The sequence below is a fragment of the Heloderma suspectum genome, chromosome 1, assembly GCF_057233095.1.
Source record: "Heloderma suspectum isolate Gila_16-S chromosome 1, 16-S_ref, whole genome shotgun sequence".
Lineage (NCBI taxonomy): Eukaryota > Metazoa > Chordata > Lepidosauria > Squamata > Helodermatidae > Heloderma > Heloderma suspectum.
In genome coordinates this window covers 246,855,765-246,872,479 of record NC_139458.1, presented here as the reverse complement: position 1 = coordinate 246,872,479, position 16,715 = coordinate 246,855,765, and the positions used below count along the sequence as shown (strand labels likewise).

The 16,715-nt window shown below is 50.2% G+C and overlaps 1 protein-coding gene across 1 annotated transcript; it reads right to left on the bottom strand.

The window, feature by feature from the left end:
• Nucleotides 1-2,923: 2,923 nt before the first annotated feature.
• OTX1 (orthodenticle homeobox 1) lies at nt 2,924-15,881 on the bottom strand. The gene is made up of 4 exons (XM_084830376.1): nt 15,789-15,881; nt 11,696-11,957; nt 9,755-9,906; nt 2,924-5,008 (listed from the first exon to the last, which is right to left on the bottom strand). Exons 2-4 carry the CDS (start codon nt 11,790-11,792, stop codon nt 4,235-4,237), a joined length of 1,023 nt encoding a protein of 340 aa, XP_084686502.1. The 5' UTR covers nt 11,793-11,957; nt 15,789-15,881; the 3' UTR covers nt 2,924-4,234.
• Nucleotides 15,882-16,715: the final 834 nt, after the last annotated feature.

Genomic DNA, 16,715 nt, shown 5'->3' with positions numbered 1-16,715 from the left:
CCGTACATGCTCCAAAGCCCTCTCGACTACCGCTTCTCATACTCCTGGAATCGAAACCCGCTAGCGCTGAAAACAGGCCAGGAGGAGACTTGAGGGTGACGCCTGCCTGGCTCGGTCCCTAGGACTGGCCGCGAGGCTGCTCGCGACGCGTCCGCCGCGTCCGCCCGGGGCTCGGGGCGGGCCGTGGGAGCCCTTGTTCGGGCTTTCGCCTTCCGCCAGCAGCACCTGCGCGGGCTGGCTGGGGCCCAGCAGCATCCCGGCTGCAGCAGGGACCGCGCGCCGCGGCTGATCTGTGCTCAGGCGCAGGTCTCGTCGGGCCCCGGCGCCCCGGCGCCAGTCAGTGGCCCCCGCCCCTTTCCTTCCGCAGCAAGGGATGGGAAAGGCTGGCCTCCCTGGCTGGCGCGGACGAGCGGAGGCCGGGCGCGAACTGCTGAGGGAGCCCCGTGGGCTGGAGAGCGCTTCTCAGAAGTGGCGTCCGCCAGCCCCAGAGCGCTTGAGCGCGCGCCCGGCTGTCTGTCCGCGCCCGCCCGCCCGCGCTTTGTGGCTGCTGCTCCCTGACGAGCTTCTGACGTCGGAGCGCTGTGGCGCACCCCCTGAAAGCGCGGCCAGCTAGGCAGGACGACCTGGGCCTGTGGAACTCCGCTGCCACTTGTAGCCCGGTAGGCGAAGTGCCTGGGCTGCTTCCGGGACAGCCAGTCAGCACTCAAGGGAGCAACACGGGTGTTCAGCAGGGGGAGCCCCCGGCCCTCCAGATGCTGTTGGACTCCGACTTCCATTCGCCCCAGCCAGCATGGCCAGCGGGCAGGGGTAATGGGAACTGTAGTCCAACGACATTCGGTGGGCCACAGGCTCCTCAGCCGTGCCTTGGCGGGACCTCGCTGCTCTGGGATAGGCAAAAGCGGAGGAGAAGGCGCAGGAAGTGCCTGGGATCGGAAGCAGCTGATTGTCCAGCTTAGAACACAGAACATCTGCCTGGAACTTCGGTGAAGCTGCGTTTCTGGTCTTCGTAACCCAAATAATTTAAAATGCATTTTAGTTTAACCCAAGTTTGTTCATTCCACTTCCAAAAGGTGGGGGGAGGAATCGATCTTGAATTGGGACATATCCTCAATAGGATTCATACCCACAACTAGATTGACACAGTGAACCTCATTAGTGAGCGCAGTTAATTATTCAGTAGTAATTAATAGGCTAATTAACCCTTATGTTTGGGAAATCTCTCTCATGAGTTTAAACTGATCCAAGTGGAGAACGCGTATTTTTTGTCCAAGAATAAAAAGTTGCAAACTTGATATTTTCAAATAGGGAGGTAGGTGCGGAACAAGCGGATGACTTTTATCCCATATAATACAAATTTATTGAGTTTACAGTGCAACCCAGAGAAATCACTTCACCTCCAGTTGCCCATCGGCTGCTTTGGAAAGATTTATTTGTATGATTTGACAGAGACTTACTGAGTCCACAGAGTTTATTGGACTGGACGATGTCACATGTCCCTGATAACCTTCCTGCTCTACAGCCTTAGGCTACCTTATTGCGTGCCGTTTTTATGAGCCCGATTTGTTGTTTGTTATGTTCAGTTTTTGCTATTTGAACCAAAAATGTATGCAATAATTAAAAAAAGAAGGGAAGTTTGTCTTCTTTCCGTTATTACACTAACATCAAATCCCCTCCTGCGTCAAACGTTCCTTAAATATGTCATCCATTCCTTTAGTGTAACGGTTAACTCCGCAATACACCATCAGGCAGTTGTAGTCAGCATTACCTTTAAGGGGGGGGGGGGACCTGCGATTTTAACCTTCCACTGTTCATATTTTAAATTATACCAACATTCTAGACGTACTAAATATGAAGACAAAACCTTAAAAAAAAACAACTACGATAGTTTTTCTAGAACTAAACCTCAAATTCTTCGGATCTAAAACGGTTTAGGCTGCGATTCTAAATTAATTTTCTTGAAAATAAATTCCTTTGAAAACAACCGGACTGTCTTTTCAATAAATTAGTAAAATCCATCCCCAGTAAGTCAGTGGGCACTTTGCCACTGGCTCCACTGTGACGTGGATTTCATCCTAGTTAGCGCAATCCTATAAGTAAGCCCCATGGACTTCAATGAGATTTACTCCCTTATAGGACTGCATTTTTAATATGTTTACTAGGGAGGCACTAGAGGCATTAATGGCAATATCTCAGTCCTCCTATATCTTAAAACGTATTTATTTAAATTCCCTTTGACATCACAATATTGTGGAAGGAAGGAGCTACTTTCAAGTGAGTGAGTTTGGGAACCTCCGATCGTTAGGTTTAAATGGACCCAGCTTTTGTTTTGGACTTTTGTTATCAGCACAGAATAGCAGAATTGAGATGCCTACGTTTCATAAATATTCACTTCCTAGAAGCTCTTGTCAAGTGACCAGTTAAAGAAGTGCCAAGTCAATTTGACAGAGACGGAGGATTCCCAGAAGGATGCCTCGGCCCTGGCCTGTCCAGCTGCGGGGGATAGGGAGCGTTGGAGGGCAATTAAGATGGGAAAGTTACTGCCAAACTTCGGATGTCCCCGTCTTCCTCTCCCCCACCCCAGGAGAAAGGCTTGCGCTGTTCAACGTTTGCGCCGCTTTCCCAGAGAGCGAGGACGGGGAGGGGGTGGCATATTCACACCGTTTTCACTGCATATATAACCCATCAAAGTTTTGGTTGGACGCCAATCCAATTATAGTCATTAAAAAGCAGCTCAGTGAGATAAAGTGCAGCGGGCCAGCGCTCCCCCCTCCCCCGGCCCTGGAAATAAAAATCGATCTGCTCCTGCCCTAGGAGCAGCCTACAGAGGTGTAAGGCTAACTAACGCAGGAGGCTTATGGGAGCTCCCGCCCCTTCGCTACTCTCATATCCACCAGGAAGGATGACAGAGACAAGGGCTTTTATTAGTCTGAATTTTATTATCGGGATATGTAGATAAAAGGGGAGGATTCGCCTTACAATTCAACAGGTGGCTGTTGGGTTAACTGAGAAAATAATCAACGTTACCGTTTCTTTCCCCTTCCCTCCCCAAGATCAAAGCGGGCCAAAAGCATCTTGGGAGACAGATGATCGGGTGTGTGGGACGCGTCCAGCCAGGACAGGACTGCACTTACGAGAAAGGAGGGCTGAGATGGACTGGACCGCGGTTCTTTCATTTGCGGATGGCACATTCCAATCCGCACCCCCAATATCCCCTTTTCCATTGATCTTGCCTTTCGCCTCCCCCTTTCCCTTCTCGCCTTCTAGATACATCTCCCCCTCATCACCTCTAGCCAAACTGGGCATTCATTCCTCTCCTTCCCAATTAACACTACGGCGGAACCTTACCCTCCCCTCCCCTCCAAGAAATGTTGCAGGGGGCCATCACGGATGGGAGAGAAGATGTGGGTTTCCTTCGTTTTCCTGCATGTCAGCCTCGACATAAGGGCTCACCTTCACCTCAGTTAATCAACTAAAAATAAAAAGGGTCGCTGGAACGGACGTAATAATACACTATATACACAATTCCTGCCGGTTTTTGCAATACAGTCCTACAGAGGGAAGTGGGGGAAAGGAGTCTCCAACGGAGGGAGGGGGTTAAGACCTATACACAAGTCCGCAGTCGGCCAGAAGGCAAAAGGAGCTTCCTCTCCCCCATCCTTCCATGGACATCAGTGGGCGTTACAAAGCTTATAGGTAGCTGGAAAGGAGGGGTCGTGTGTGTTTCCACGGACAATACATCTGTTAAAAGGAGAAGAATGATTCTCAGTTTAAAGTCCTCTTCTGTTCTGCTTTACAAACAAAAGTACAATGCGAAACATAATCCCAGAGAGCGAATAAATAACACACCAGGAGTCAAGTCGATGAGATGGAAGAGGCGGAGGCGTGTTGAGAAGCGGCGATAGCAGCAGGTCTGATCCAGCAGCCTTTGGCCACCTGTTTGATTGCCGGGAAGGGGAAGGAGCTGGAGTGGGTATGTTACTTGGGCAGGATTCTTTTTTGTTTTATTTTTCATGTTCTCAGAAAAACGATGACGCTTTAAAAAAAACTGCCGTGGCTGAGAAGAGATCCGCGAGGCGGGAGGAGGAGATGGTGGAGGCGAACAGACCCGGAGAGCGTTGGTGCTGGGGTGACCCGAGAGACAGCGCCCCGGAGCGGAGGCGGGGGGCCGGCGGATTGCGGAGGCGGGGGGCCGCCCGCGCTGCCTCCCCCTCGGCCTTGCCTCCCGCCCGCCGCCTCACAGCACCTGGAAGCGCCACGAGGCCTGGTCTTTGTAGTCCAGGCAGTCCGGGGAGTTGAAGTTGAGCTTCCAGGAGGCGGCGGCGGCGGCGGCGGGGGCCGGCTCCTTGTAGTCCAGGCAGTCGGAGGAATTGAAGGCCAGCCCGGCGCCGCCGTAGCCCGGCTGGTGGTGGTGGTGGTGGTGGCCGGAGCCCGGGCTGAGCGGGTGGTGGGCGTGCGGGTGCGGGTGCGGGTGCGCGCCGGCCATGGGCGAGGGCGCCATGGGGCTGAGCTGGTGCGCGTGCGCGTGCATGGGCAGGTAGGAGCCGCAGTCCACGCCGCCGAAGTAGGACGACGAGGGCGGCGGCGGCGCCGGGTAGCCCTGCCCGTAGCCCCCGCCCTGCCCGTAGGACATCGCGTACGAGGCCGACGAGGCGCCCGCGGCCGCGCGCTGCATGCACGAAGCCCCGCTGGGCGCCAGCGGCTCCGGCGCGGCGCCGGGCGAGATGGACGCGGGGCTCCAGATGGACGAGGCCGCCACGGCGGGGGGCGCGCTGCCGGGCCCGGCGGGGTTGCTCAGGGCCGCCGCCGCCGCCGCGGGGCCCGAGGAGCTGGAGCTGGACGAGGACGACGAGGCCGAGCTGGAGGCGGCGGGCGGCGTGAACTGGCCGCTGCTCTCCGAGCCGGAGCTCTCTCGCGCCGGGGAGGGCTTCTTCTTGGCCGGCCGGCTCTTGGCGCCGCTGCCGCTCTGCTGCTGCTGCCGGCATTTGGCGCGGCGGTTCTTGAACCAGACCTGCAAAGGGCGGCAGAAGGGGGGCGGCGCCCGTCAGTCCGCGGCATTCGCGCCTGGAGCCCTTGGCGAATGGGTCGGTGGGCCCAGCCGCCTCCCGCCCGCTGCCAGAGCCTCGCGCCCCCGCCCCCGCCCCCGCCCGAGGCCCGCATTCCTCGCAGGCGCGGCAGTCTCCGCTCCGCTGTCGCCCGCTGCCTCCGGAAGGCGATCTGCGGTCGTGGCGGAACAGGAGAAGACTGCCAGACAGCCTCGCTCCAAGAGGAAGTGGGGACAGGGGCCGCGAGGCGGGTGCCAAGGTTCGTCCATCACCCTCCATCGCTGTTCATTCAAGACCTTTGTCTGATCTCCCTCTCCCTGCCGGCAGTAATCGAAAGCCATCAGGGCTGGCGCAGCACATCCCCCTGCCCCCCTCTTCCTAGCTTCTACACACCGTTTCCTTCAGGTGGGATCGGCAGGGAGGAGCATAGCAGCAAGTCACTGGTGCTACCCAAAAGAGACCACACCCAAGCAATTATGGGTGAAGCATTCCTGAAGCAGACAAGCTGGCACTCCACCTACCCAACACAAACCATATCCTAACAAAAGCAACTCCAAACTTACTGGGTATGAAGGCCACCTCTCTAACTATACACGCGCGCGCACACACACACACACACACACACACCCCTGTGCTGGTTTGACCAAGTTTTCTCCATCATGCTGGCCAGCCTCCATACCACCAGTCTCTCAGGTACAGGGCAGTCAGCTTCCCCATAACACCATGCCATCAAAATTAGCGAGGTGCATCTACATCCATTCCACCATCACAGCCTCACTCAGCCAGCTTTACTTACTGCCAATTTGCTCAACCTTATGGTAAGTCCTAAATTATAAGCTGACAGTGCTGCACACAGATCATCATGTGCCTTCTACCACTAACACCCCATGAGGGGGAGGGGAAGCCAGTCTTCAACACTCCCAAAAAATCCAGCTCTCCAGCTAAAGAACTATGCAGCAGGGAGGATCCATCAAAGGCTAGATGTATGCAAACAGCGGCATTGCAAGCAACAGTCCCTAATAAAGTATCTGTCTAGGGAAAGGTATCATTCATCTTCTACACCTCACTGTATTCCCATGCCTCCAGAGGCAGGAAGCCATTAACAACCAGGTTCTCAGCCCATGGCTTTCAACAGAAAACCCAGCTTAGTCTTCCACAAAGCTGTCCGCAGAACTATGATTCTTCCCACTTTTTTTTTTTTAACATAAACTTGAAAGGTCAGTTATCGATATCTTAATATACCCTCCTTTAGAGGGAAAAAATGTGTCTCGTAGGAAATATTGGTACTCTAAGTAACCTGCCAATGCTTTTAGCTCCGTTTACCATTTCTCCAAGCCATTTTCTACTATATTTCAAAGGGGAAGCCTTTCACCTGTAGCATTCACCTACACCCCCCCCCCCCAGTGCAAAGGATCCTTGGTATCTTCCCTAGTGATCAGTTAAGAACAAATCTTTATTTGCTGTTCCTTTTCAGCTTGTAGGACAAGTCAACAGCAAATAGCATCCCTTGCTCCAAGTCCTGTTACCAATTCCTATGTATTCCTTCACTCATCAGAGAACCAGTTATCAGCCAACCAGCCTACATCTCCCAAACTTTCAAGTGCACCATCTCTTGTCAAATTCAAACCTTTCGATATCAAATGAATATGCTCCCAACCTGCCTGGAACATACATCATGAACCAAAGCCTAAAGAAACCCATAACTCCCAGCAGCCAGTAGTGCGCTCACTATACACCTGTTCCCAACCAAGTTTGAGGAACAGAAAGGTAAAGTAGTAGTTATCACTCAATTTTGCCAGCCTGAAAGGGTATCACCGTGATACAATTCCCAGTAATCTTCTGGACAAATTCCTATTATTCCTAGGATAAGTTCAGTTCATCCATCCACTCCAGAGAAATTCAGCAATTCTTTCATTCTCTTCCAGCCAGAGTTCCCCTTAACAGGAAATGCATGTTATAATCAGCATAACATCCACACCATATTGCAAGGGTGTATAGCACAGTCAACACCCAGTTGTATAAAGTACACTACTGCAGCTAGCTCTTCAAAGGCCACAGTACAGGGTTCCAAGACAATGTCATGCTGAACACCACCCACACTATATCATTTCAACTGCCATCTGACAGTGTAACAAGCATGGTGTCTTTGCTGCTACACCATTCACTTTGAGACTTGGCCCCACCCCAAGTCACCACCCCAACCACTGTGCACAGTTCTCTCAGTCAGACACTCAGCTCATCCTATTAATTATCTGAAGGACAAGACGGAGCACCCTAAAGACCTTCCTTTTCAGTTATTTTCTACCAAAAAGCAGACTATTTCAGGAGTTCTGTGGTGCAATCCAAGTTCTCAGGACACTTCTGGAATTCAAGAGACCTGCACTTCCATCTGAAGGTTTTGGGCTGCTACATGTTCCTGTGTGATCTTGGGCAGGCCTTCATAAATCTCAGTCTCCATCACTAAAATGTGAATTATATATTTTCTTGTTACAAAATCTACATACATAGTTCTCAGCGATCAAGTTGTATGACAACTACATATATAATCTATTTTGCTGCATGTATGTGTGGTCAGTCATGGCTTCCCACCAACATGCAAACATGCATGCACTGAAATACCATAATCACATGTATTCATGCAATTTTAATTCTTTTTTCCCCTCTGCCTAAATGCTTTCCATATAGAAAATCCCTAAGGCTTTTCTGACCCTCAAAGCGAAAGAAGGCACAGACCACACAATTAACAAATAGGAGGAATCCTACTTGCATAGCAAAGGTGTGGTTGTATTTTAATTACACACACATTGACACCCTAAAGAGCTGGTGTGGTGCCTGTCCTTTTCAGCCAATAACACCATTCCAAACCTCAAGGGGAAAGGTCAAGAAGTACTTTCTATGGCCTTATCTCCGAACCTTAAAAGACTCATCATCCCATTTTCAGAGGACACACCATACCTAGATTTTAATCAAACAAGGCTGGATCCAGTAAAGAATAGAAGATCTTGGATGGGAAGATGTGATGTGAAGGCTACCTGAGTGGGGCATACCAGGAGTTGTGAAGACAGTGGTCAAAGCGTCATTACATTGGGAGCCCAAGAAAAATAAAGGGAGATCCTTATTCTCCCCTTCTTTACCCTGTGGGCATCAATAATGGGTTCAAAATGAAAGTAGCTTCCCTAAATGCTTGTAATACTTCTTCTTTCCACCCTACAGCATCTGTAGGAGTATAAAAATTAGCAGGATTTCCCAGAGTTGCCCTTGTTGCTAGTTGTGACACTATCAAGACACTGGAGGGAAGACGCTTTCTTTTTATTGCTCTTTGCTCAATTTCTAAAAATGTAACTGTATTTTTAAGGGAGCTTCCCTCCCACTGATTCTGACTTGAGGGGTGTGTGTGTGTGTGTGTGTGTGTGTGTGAGTGAGAGAGAGAGAGAGAGAGAGAAATACATACATACACACACACCATAGTCTGTCAAGTTAGCAGTTGCTCACCCCCAAGTCTTTTGGAATGAACTAAGAAGTCAAGGTCTGAGTTTCAAATCAGCAACTGAGATTAAATTCTGCTGAAGGAGAGGAAAGGTGTCTGTGCGTGTGCATGTGAGAAACAGAGAGATGAGGTGGGGAAAGAGATGCTAAAACAGGAGACATTTCACAGGATAAGACTCCAGAACTGGATCCCAATGTTGTTTTTAGTCAATAGTATGCAGACTAGAGCCCTACCAAAAACCTTCAATGGGATCACACTCCCAAAAATCAGTGTGATTTTGCTTCTAAGCAAAGTGGCAATTTTAACAAATTTAATTTGGGAATAAGTCTCAGTAACATTTACTTCCAAGTAAACAGGTTTAGGGTAGTGCTGCAAGTGTATTTAGGATCAGGGTACCAAATTGCTTGATTCTGTTATCCTGAGTTTAACATACTTTTACCTGGAAGTATTTTAAAGAAACTTGCTTCAAAGTAAGTGTGCTTAGGAAGTCCCACTCTGACTTGGGAAAGTGAATTTCGGGGGAAAAAATGACTACAATAGTGCACAATCCAATGTAAATTAATCACAGTTTGAAATAAAAGCCAATATAAATTAATCACAGTTTGTAATAAAATCCTAAGGCTGCAATGCTATCTGCATTTACTTGGAAATAATCCCCATTGAACTCAATGGGGGTTGCTTGTGATTAGACATGTATAGGATTACCCTGTAAGTATGCTTACTTGGTAATAAGCTCAAACTGAACTCAGTGGGTCTTATTTCTGCGTAGAATTGTTTAGGCTGCAGGTGGAAGTCCTATTGTTGTCAAGGGGAATTAGTTGGATCTAACTTTTGCTGAAGTATGTTCACTGAAACGTGTTTAGGATTGGGTAGCTGTGATTGGTGGGAACAAAAATGGCTAGAAATTGCCAGTCCCTCTTTATAGAGATAAGGGAATTGGAAGCGGCCAGATAGGGAAACAGGAAAAGTAAACAGAAAAGGTTCCTCAGGCTCCACCATACACTTCTAAAACTCTTGCATTGTGGCCAAGGTTGGGCAGTCCCTGCCTAGTTAGTGTTAACATTTCAGGTGATATTCAACTTAAGTGAGCAAGAATTATTTCCTCCTGTCCTGGCATCAATGGTCAAGCTAACTAGTGTGCACCTTGCAACCCCCCTTTCCCACAGACAGAGGCCATGCATCCCTCCTCCTGTCCCAGCCTTGCTTCTTTCATAAGCCACCGGACCTGGACTCTGGACTCCGGCAGGTTGATCTTAAGCGCCACTTCCTCTCTCATGAATATGTCCGGGTAGCGGGTTTTTGCAAAAAGCGCCTCCAGCACGTCCAGCTGCGAGCGGGTGAAGGTGGTGCGCTCTCGACGCTGCTTCCGAGGAGTGGCTGCGGCCCCAGGGTAACACAAGACAGGACAGAAAGACAGGCGGCATTTAGAATTGGTCTTGTACTTGAGATTCCCTACTCCCCACTTCTGCCATCCCACTCCAGTCCATTGCCCCAATTCCGAGGAGGAGGGGAGGCAGCTGACCCGAACGCGCCCACCCTGCCAGTCCCTTGACACATTCAGTCAGAAGCCACGGGACACCCTCTTCCTATGAACACACTGGTTTATGTACAACAGGCAGGGCAATTCCCACAAGGGAATCAGGAAAGGGACAAAAACACACAAGGAAGGCAGGAGGAGGAAATAACTAATTAGCTTTATACAGTCTAAACATAAATAACACAAAACAGTCAATGAGAAAGAGAGGAACTTTGGCTGGGGACCACAAGGCATCTACTCAAAAGAAGTAGTCCTCGAATTGTGGCTGGGACCAGTGCCCGACTGAGTTTCATGAATGGCCTCTGACCTACAACACTAGATAACCTGAAGTATCTGGATTTATAGACAACAAGCCAGTTAAAACATAAGTATCCATGTTTAAACGGATTATTTACAGCCCAGTACTAAAAATATTCACTTAGAGGTAAATTCCACTTCATTCTGCAGGACTTGCTTCGAAGTAAGTCTGCAGCCCTAAGCATACTTACACAGAGCAAGCCCAGTTTCATAATTGGGCTTACTTTAGAGTAAACATATTTAGGTTCATGGTATAAAGCTGCAATCTTGCAATGAGAATAATTTCCATTGAAGTCAGTAGAGATTACCTTTGGGTAAGCATAGATAAAATCGGGCTGAATGTTTATTCAGGAGCAGGAGCCTCTGAGAACTCAATAGAACTCAAGTCTTTCAAAATAGCAGATAACTTATGTTTAACCAGGATAGGATAGAAAATACTTTCTCGAATTAAATATCAGAACGTTGAGCTTAACCGGGTTGTCAATCAGACTATAAAACATGTATGACGCCCCATTTCTTGATTTACTGCCATACCTATCTGAAGGGGGGATGTTAATTGAATGGAGAGACACAGATATAAGTGCCTTTTAACAGAACTATTTATGGGCTGCAGGACAAATGATCAGAATAAGAAAGCATTGGAGAGGCATCAGGAGTACTTCCCAAGTTCATGACCAAAGGGTTTTTCCCATCCCCCTCATTAATTTTCAATGAAAAATAAACTTAAGAAAATTACAATTTAAAGGAAGGGAGAATTTGCCTTGGTTTTATCTCTAACAAAGCACCTCAGTCCTCTGAATGGTTGCAGAAATAGTTTTTAAACAAACATATGCACACATGTTTTAGACATAAAATTGTCATGGCTAGTTTTCTAACAGCAACAACAGAAATCAGGGTCTTAAAAATCAATTCAGAAGCTGAAATTTTCCAACTGGCAGGTGGGATCATTAACATTTTAGTGAAGTGGGACCCATTGATTTTAATGGAACTGATTTTCAAGAAATGTGTTTAAAGATTAGCCATTGCTGTTAGGCTAGGATTCGCAGTATTCTTAGAACTTCATTAATCATTAGTTACCTTCCAATAAAGGGCTACTAGGACACTGCACCTATGGAGGAGAAGAGCAGATAATCCCATAGTGGAGAATGTTAAGTTGCTGCCTTTTAAAAATTATCTATCAAAAGCCACCATAATAGCTTCTCGAATCCCTTCTCTCTTATCTATAACTTCTAGAGCAGACGGAGGAATTATTCTTTCCTTTCTGCAGCTCCCTGGAATGGCTTGATCTTCCTGCTCAAGAGTGTGGGGAAATGAAGGAGGGCTGATGCTCACCAGGATACCCCACGGAAGGGTGCAGAAGGTCCATTGTAGGTCCCGTCAGCCCCAGCCCACTCATGCCATAGGGGGGCTGTTTGAGGTAAGACATCATGCTAAAGGCTGGAAAGATTTTCCCAATTTATCCACACACAAATTTTAAAATCTCTAATGGTGTCTCTTAAAATTCTTGTTTTTTGTTTGTTCGGTTTACAAGATCGAATGCTCCAATAAGGTGGCTGAAGGAAATCCCAGGGGCAGGAGAGGTTCTCACAGCACTCTACAGGAACAAAACAAAACAGAACAAAAACATGCACAAAACACAGAAAACAAAACAAATGTCAGCAGTTTTTTCGGAGTTTCCAGATACCACACACTTATTTCTCTCCCCTTACTTTCCAAACAAGTGCATGCAGGGGTCAGATTGAGATTTTTTTTATTTTACTTTCAGATAAAGGCTCATTTTAGTTGCAGTAGAACTGTATACATAGCAATGGTGGATTGACTAAGAAAAGCCCCTCTCAAACACACAGGGAAATTAAACAATTTATGACTATCAATTACAAAAGGCAGGCGGACTTAATCCAAAGACTAAGAGAGAAGCAATAAAAGTTGTACTGGGAGATAGCTAAACTGAGGTCACTCAGAATGGAGATTAAGAAAAACTGTATTTCCATCACATAGTTTTAGGGGCTTCTTTTTTAAGGACAAAAAAGAAAAACTCAACCCACTCAACATGGCGGCATCTCCTGCAAAAGTGAAACTAGAAAGTGCCAAAGAGTGAAGTATAAGGCAGTGCGGGGTGGGGATTTGTTGTTGTTGTTATTATTATTATTATTTTAACTACAGCCGCATTACCACACAATAGCTGAGGGGCTTCAAGGGGGTACAATACTGAGTGATGAGGTAGATAAAGCAATTATTTTAAAAGATAATTGGATTAGACATCAAAACGAGATACCAAACAGAGGGAAGTATAATTAATTTAAAAGGGAGCAGAAGGGGACACATTAATTAGAAATGGCTAATGGTCTAAAAACAAACAGATTTTTGGAGCTACTTTGAAATTAATATTCCAAAGGACTTCCTTCAACAGAAGGGAAGCCATAAGGAAAGGTACAGGACCATGACACAGCAAAGTTTACACATTCCCTCACTAGACAGGCTGATTTCTGGGGGTGGAGAGGAAAGAAGACCGATGGTGCAACCCCAACCTTGCTTATTTGGAAATAAGGATAATTTATACCAATGGAACTGATTTCCAGGTAACTGTATAGGGCATATGGTGTATATTCCTCCAATATCTTAATATTGGTATCCCGTGATACACTCTGGGTATTATAATTCTGTTTCAGTTCTACAACTTGTCAGAGTTTTGTTGTTCTTCAACATTATTTCATTCCAAGGATTTATAAGAAGGATTGTGGGAACTTGGTGGGGCGGCCTATATTTATGTTTCCAGAAGAGAGAAAGAGATTTTTAGGTAAAATTCCCCATGTCCAGAAGCTTTTCATTCCCAAGTTCCTTCATTAGCAGAGGAGGAAAATAAATGAATACATAGAATAAATAAGTTACGCAAACAAAGCAGATAAATAAAATCCCAGCTCCAGAAGCAGCAGATGGTAGCAGCATTAATCTCGATTAATCACTGGCCAGAAACTGTAATTGGAACGTAGGACATGCTGCTTCCAATATCCATTTTCACACAGAAAGATTACCAAATTAAAACAAATAAATAAGAATGGGGAGTAAGAGTGGGAAGTGGGATTTGCACTGAAGTTAATGAATTTATGGCAGGCTATTAAAGCTAATGTGGGCCGCGGTGGCTTAGTGGTTAAGACGCTGAACTGCAGACCGGAAGGTCGGCAGGACAGCAGTTCGAGACCCGAGTGCCGCGCCGCGGAGTGAGCTCCCGTCTTCAATCCCAGCTCCTGCCAACCTAGCAGTTCAAAAGCAAGAAATTGCAAGTAGATAAATAGGTACCGCCTCGGCGGGAAAGGTAACAGCTTCCGTCCGGCCACATGACCACGGAAGCGTCTTCGGACAGCGCTGGCTCTTCGGCTTAGAAACGGGGATGAGCACCGCACCCTAGAGTCGGACACGACTGGTTGGGGGCACCTTTAACTTTATTAAAGCTAATATATTCCATATTAATTTAGACAACCCGTTCTCCCAGGACTAACTAACCCGTTGCAGATTTCCATAAGTTTAGATTTGATTTAGTTCTCTCTGTCTGATCTGTGGGGGAAGGGATTCCTTACCCCCCCACCCCCCCACACACGATTAACAGTGTAAGGCCAGTCCATCTGGTTTAATTTTCCCGAGTGTGATATCTAGAACTGACTTACTCAACAGTAAATGCCTTTTCAAATCATTGGCATTACCTTGCAAGGAAATAAAATTCATATTGGGCTTAGGCTTGAAAAACAGCCAGTCGAAAAGTTGATATTTTTGTTTTGTTTTCTCTTAAGAGGCCAATTCCATTCAGCGAGACCTACTTTCATGCTTTCAGTTTGCACCTCTCTGAATCCTAAGGACACTCCTTTAGTGGTCCTATTTATCCCATTATTTTATATTTATTCCTCATAAATTCACTTGCAGGGTCGCGGTGTAAGGGTGTAAGTACGACTTCGAGATTCTCTCATGAGGAGCGGCCTTCCCTCTCTGCCTTTTCTTATACGCTCTCAACTTTCAGGAAAGGACTGCTGGAACGAAGGATCTTAAGACAAGGTAAATTGGACGAGGCCTAGGAATCCCCCGGCTGAGCCCGGCCGGCATCTCCAATAAAAAACGAAGTCGGGAGAGTAAAAGGGAGGCCTGGACAAGCCAGAGACGCAGCCCGCGCCGCGCCGTCCTATGTGTGTCTACGTGGAGTTCAATGGGACTTGTTCCCAGGTAAGTATGTACAGGATTGTAGCTTTCGTCTCCTTAGAGGAAAAGTTAACTTGTGGCTTGTTTCCTTTCCAGCAGGCTCAGTAAGTGCAAGTGCGAAACAAGCCCGAAAAGAAAAGGCCAACTCTAAATAAAAGGACTTGAAATAAAGTCCCATCGTGGGCTCCAATGAAACTCCAGCGTAGTTCGGATCTCAGCCTCCTATCAGCACTTCGGGCACTCCGCCAAACTCACCTCTGGCTCTTTCTTTTGTTTCAATACCCCTTTTTGGTTCTGAGGGACAGCCAGCCCTTGGGCTACGGAGAAGTGCTGGGAAAACTCTAGGCAGCGCGGAGGAGAGAGATTCCAGATACGTAGAAAGCCCGTGGCTGACGATTGTCAGGCAAGAAACAGAGAGAGGGAGATCGGGCACGTCAGCCAAAAACGAGCCTGTCAAAGGTGTCCGGAGCGCGCGAGCCAAACAGCCTTTTCGCAGAGAGGGCAGCGCGGGGACGACACAAAGCCGCCCAGCGCCTTCCTTCGGCCCCGCAGCCGCGCGCCTCCGAGCCGCCTCGGCGTGCCAGGAGGCCGGAGACGCGGCAGCCGGGGCGCGGGGGCTCTCCCCGGCAGGAGGCCCGCTTCGGTCGCCCGCGCCCGAAGGCGCGAGCGGCGCGTGGATTGTGTTCTGGCTTTCGGGGCGCGCTCCGACAGCCCGCCAGGGAAAGCCGGCGGAGGAGAGAGGCAGCCGCGGGCCAGCGCCACCACGGCGGGGCCCCGCTTCCCCCTTCTTTCTTACCTGCCGCGCGCTCCTCGCTTACAAGTGGAAGGAAGGAAGGAAGGACGGCGGGCGGGCGGGCTCTCCCTCGGCACGGCCAGGCCCCGTCCAGCCAGAGCTCCGCAGCAAGAGACCCGAGAAGTTCCGAGGGAAAGTTCCCGCGCCCCACCTCCCCTCCCATCTCCCGCCTCCCCTGCCCCCACGGGGTACTGCGTTGCAGCGCTTGCGGTCCCAGGCGGACAGGAGGAGGAGGGCAGCTCCTTCACCTTACTTCGCGGGGACTTTCGCAAGGGGACAGCGAGAGCGACTTGCCCCAGCTCAGCGGGGAGCAGCTTGCCGGGGAGGGGAGGCGAAAGGGGCTCTCCTGGGCGCTGTCAGGACGGCCAGGTGGAGGGGCGGAGAGTCCTGCCTCACCTGCAGGGAGGGGGCGGGCGAGGGGAGTGAAGCACATCGAGCGCCTTTTACCTTGTCGCGGCGGCTGTCCCGCGCAGCTGTTTAGGTGATTGGAAATGTAGCCTGATGAAGATTGATCACCTTTCTACTGCCCTGCCCGCGTATGTGCGCGCGAGGCAAATGCGTAACCGAGCCCAGCGCCAATCCGCGGCCTCTCTGCCGCTGAGTGACAGCCGCCCGGGCAATGGCAGCGCGGGATGCGCGCTACCTCCGCACGCCCCCGCCCCCCCACCCCACCCAGTCCCAGCCGCGCGCGCAGCCGCCGCCGCCGCTCTGCCTCGCGGCTCCCTCAGCGGGCAGCTGCGGGGCGCCTCGGCAGCCCGCCCCGGCGGGTGGCCCGGGTGGCGGGCGCCTCTTCCCGCCCCCCTCCCACTCCAGCGGCGAGCCGCAGCTCCTCTCCCCTCGGCAGAAGCCGGGAGCCTTTCGGAGCCGCGTGCTGCCCTCCGGCTGGGCGACCCTCGCGGGCGCGGGGGCCGCGGCCCGTTCCCTCCCTCGGCCTCCCTGCAACGTGCGGGAGAAGAGCGCGCGATCCGTCCCCGTGCCTGGCAGGGGTTTCCCCCCAGCTGGATTCCAGGCTCCCTCTGGAAACGTGCCTGGCCGCCGCCCCGTGCACGCGCGCCGTGCGGGCGCCTTCGGACCGTGGCTCAAGCCAAACCCAGCCCCCTCCGCCTCGCCCAGGCTCTCCCCGCCCCCGCCCCCGAGACGCACATGCCCACACGGCCCGTGGAGTCTCAGGGTCAAACCTGCCCGCCGTGGAGCGATCACCAGGCGCGCGGTCCCCCGGGGAAGAGAGGCGGTGGATGGCCACCTTTCCCTCCTGCGCGTCACCGAAGCTCGCTTTCTCCTACTGCTTCACCACAAGAAATCGCGGCAACCTGCCCACCGGTTAGAAAAAGGGCACGACCTCATCTCGTGGCTGCTCAACGGAATAAAGTTAGG

Coding starts and splice junctions, on each gene's coding strand:
- OTX1 (XM_084830376.1), bottom strand. CDS start 11,792: ATGATGTCTTACCTCAAACAGCCCCCCTATGGCATGAGTGGGCTGGGG. Junction 9,907..11,695: donor CCCTTCCGTGGGGTATCCTG/GTGAGCATCAGC, acceptor CTGGGGCCGCAG/CCACTCCTCGGAAGCAGCGT. Junction 5,009..9,754: donor TGCCGGAGTCCAGAGTCCAG/GTCCGGTGGCTT, acceptor CGCCCTTTGCAG/GTCTGGTTCAAGAACCGCCG.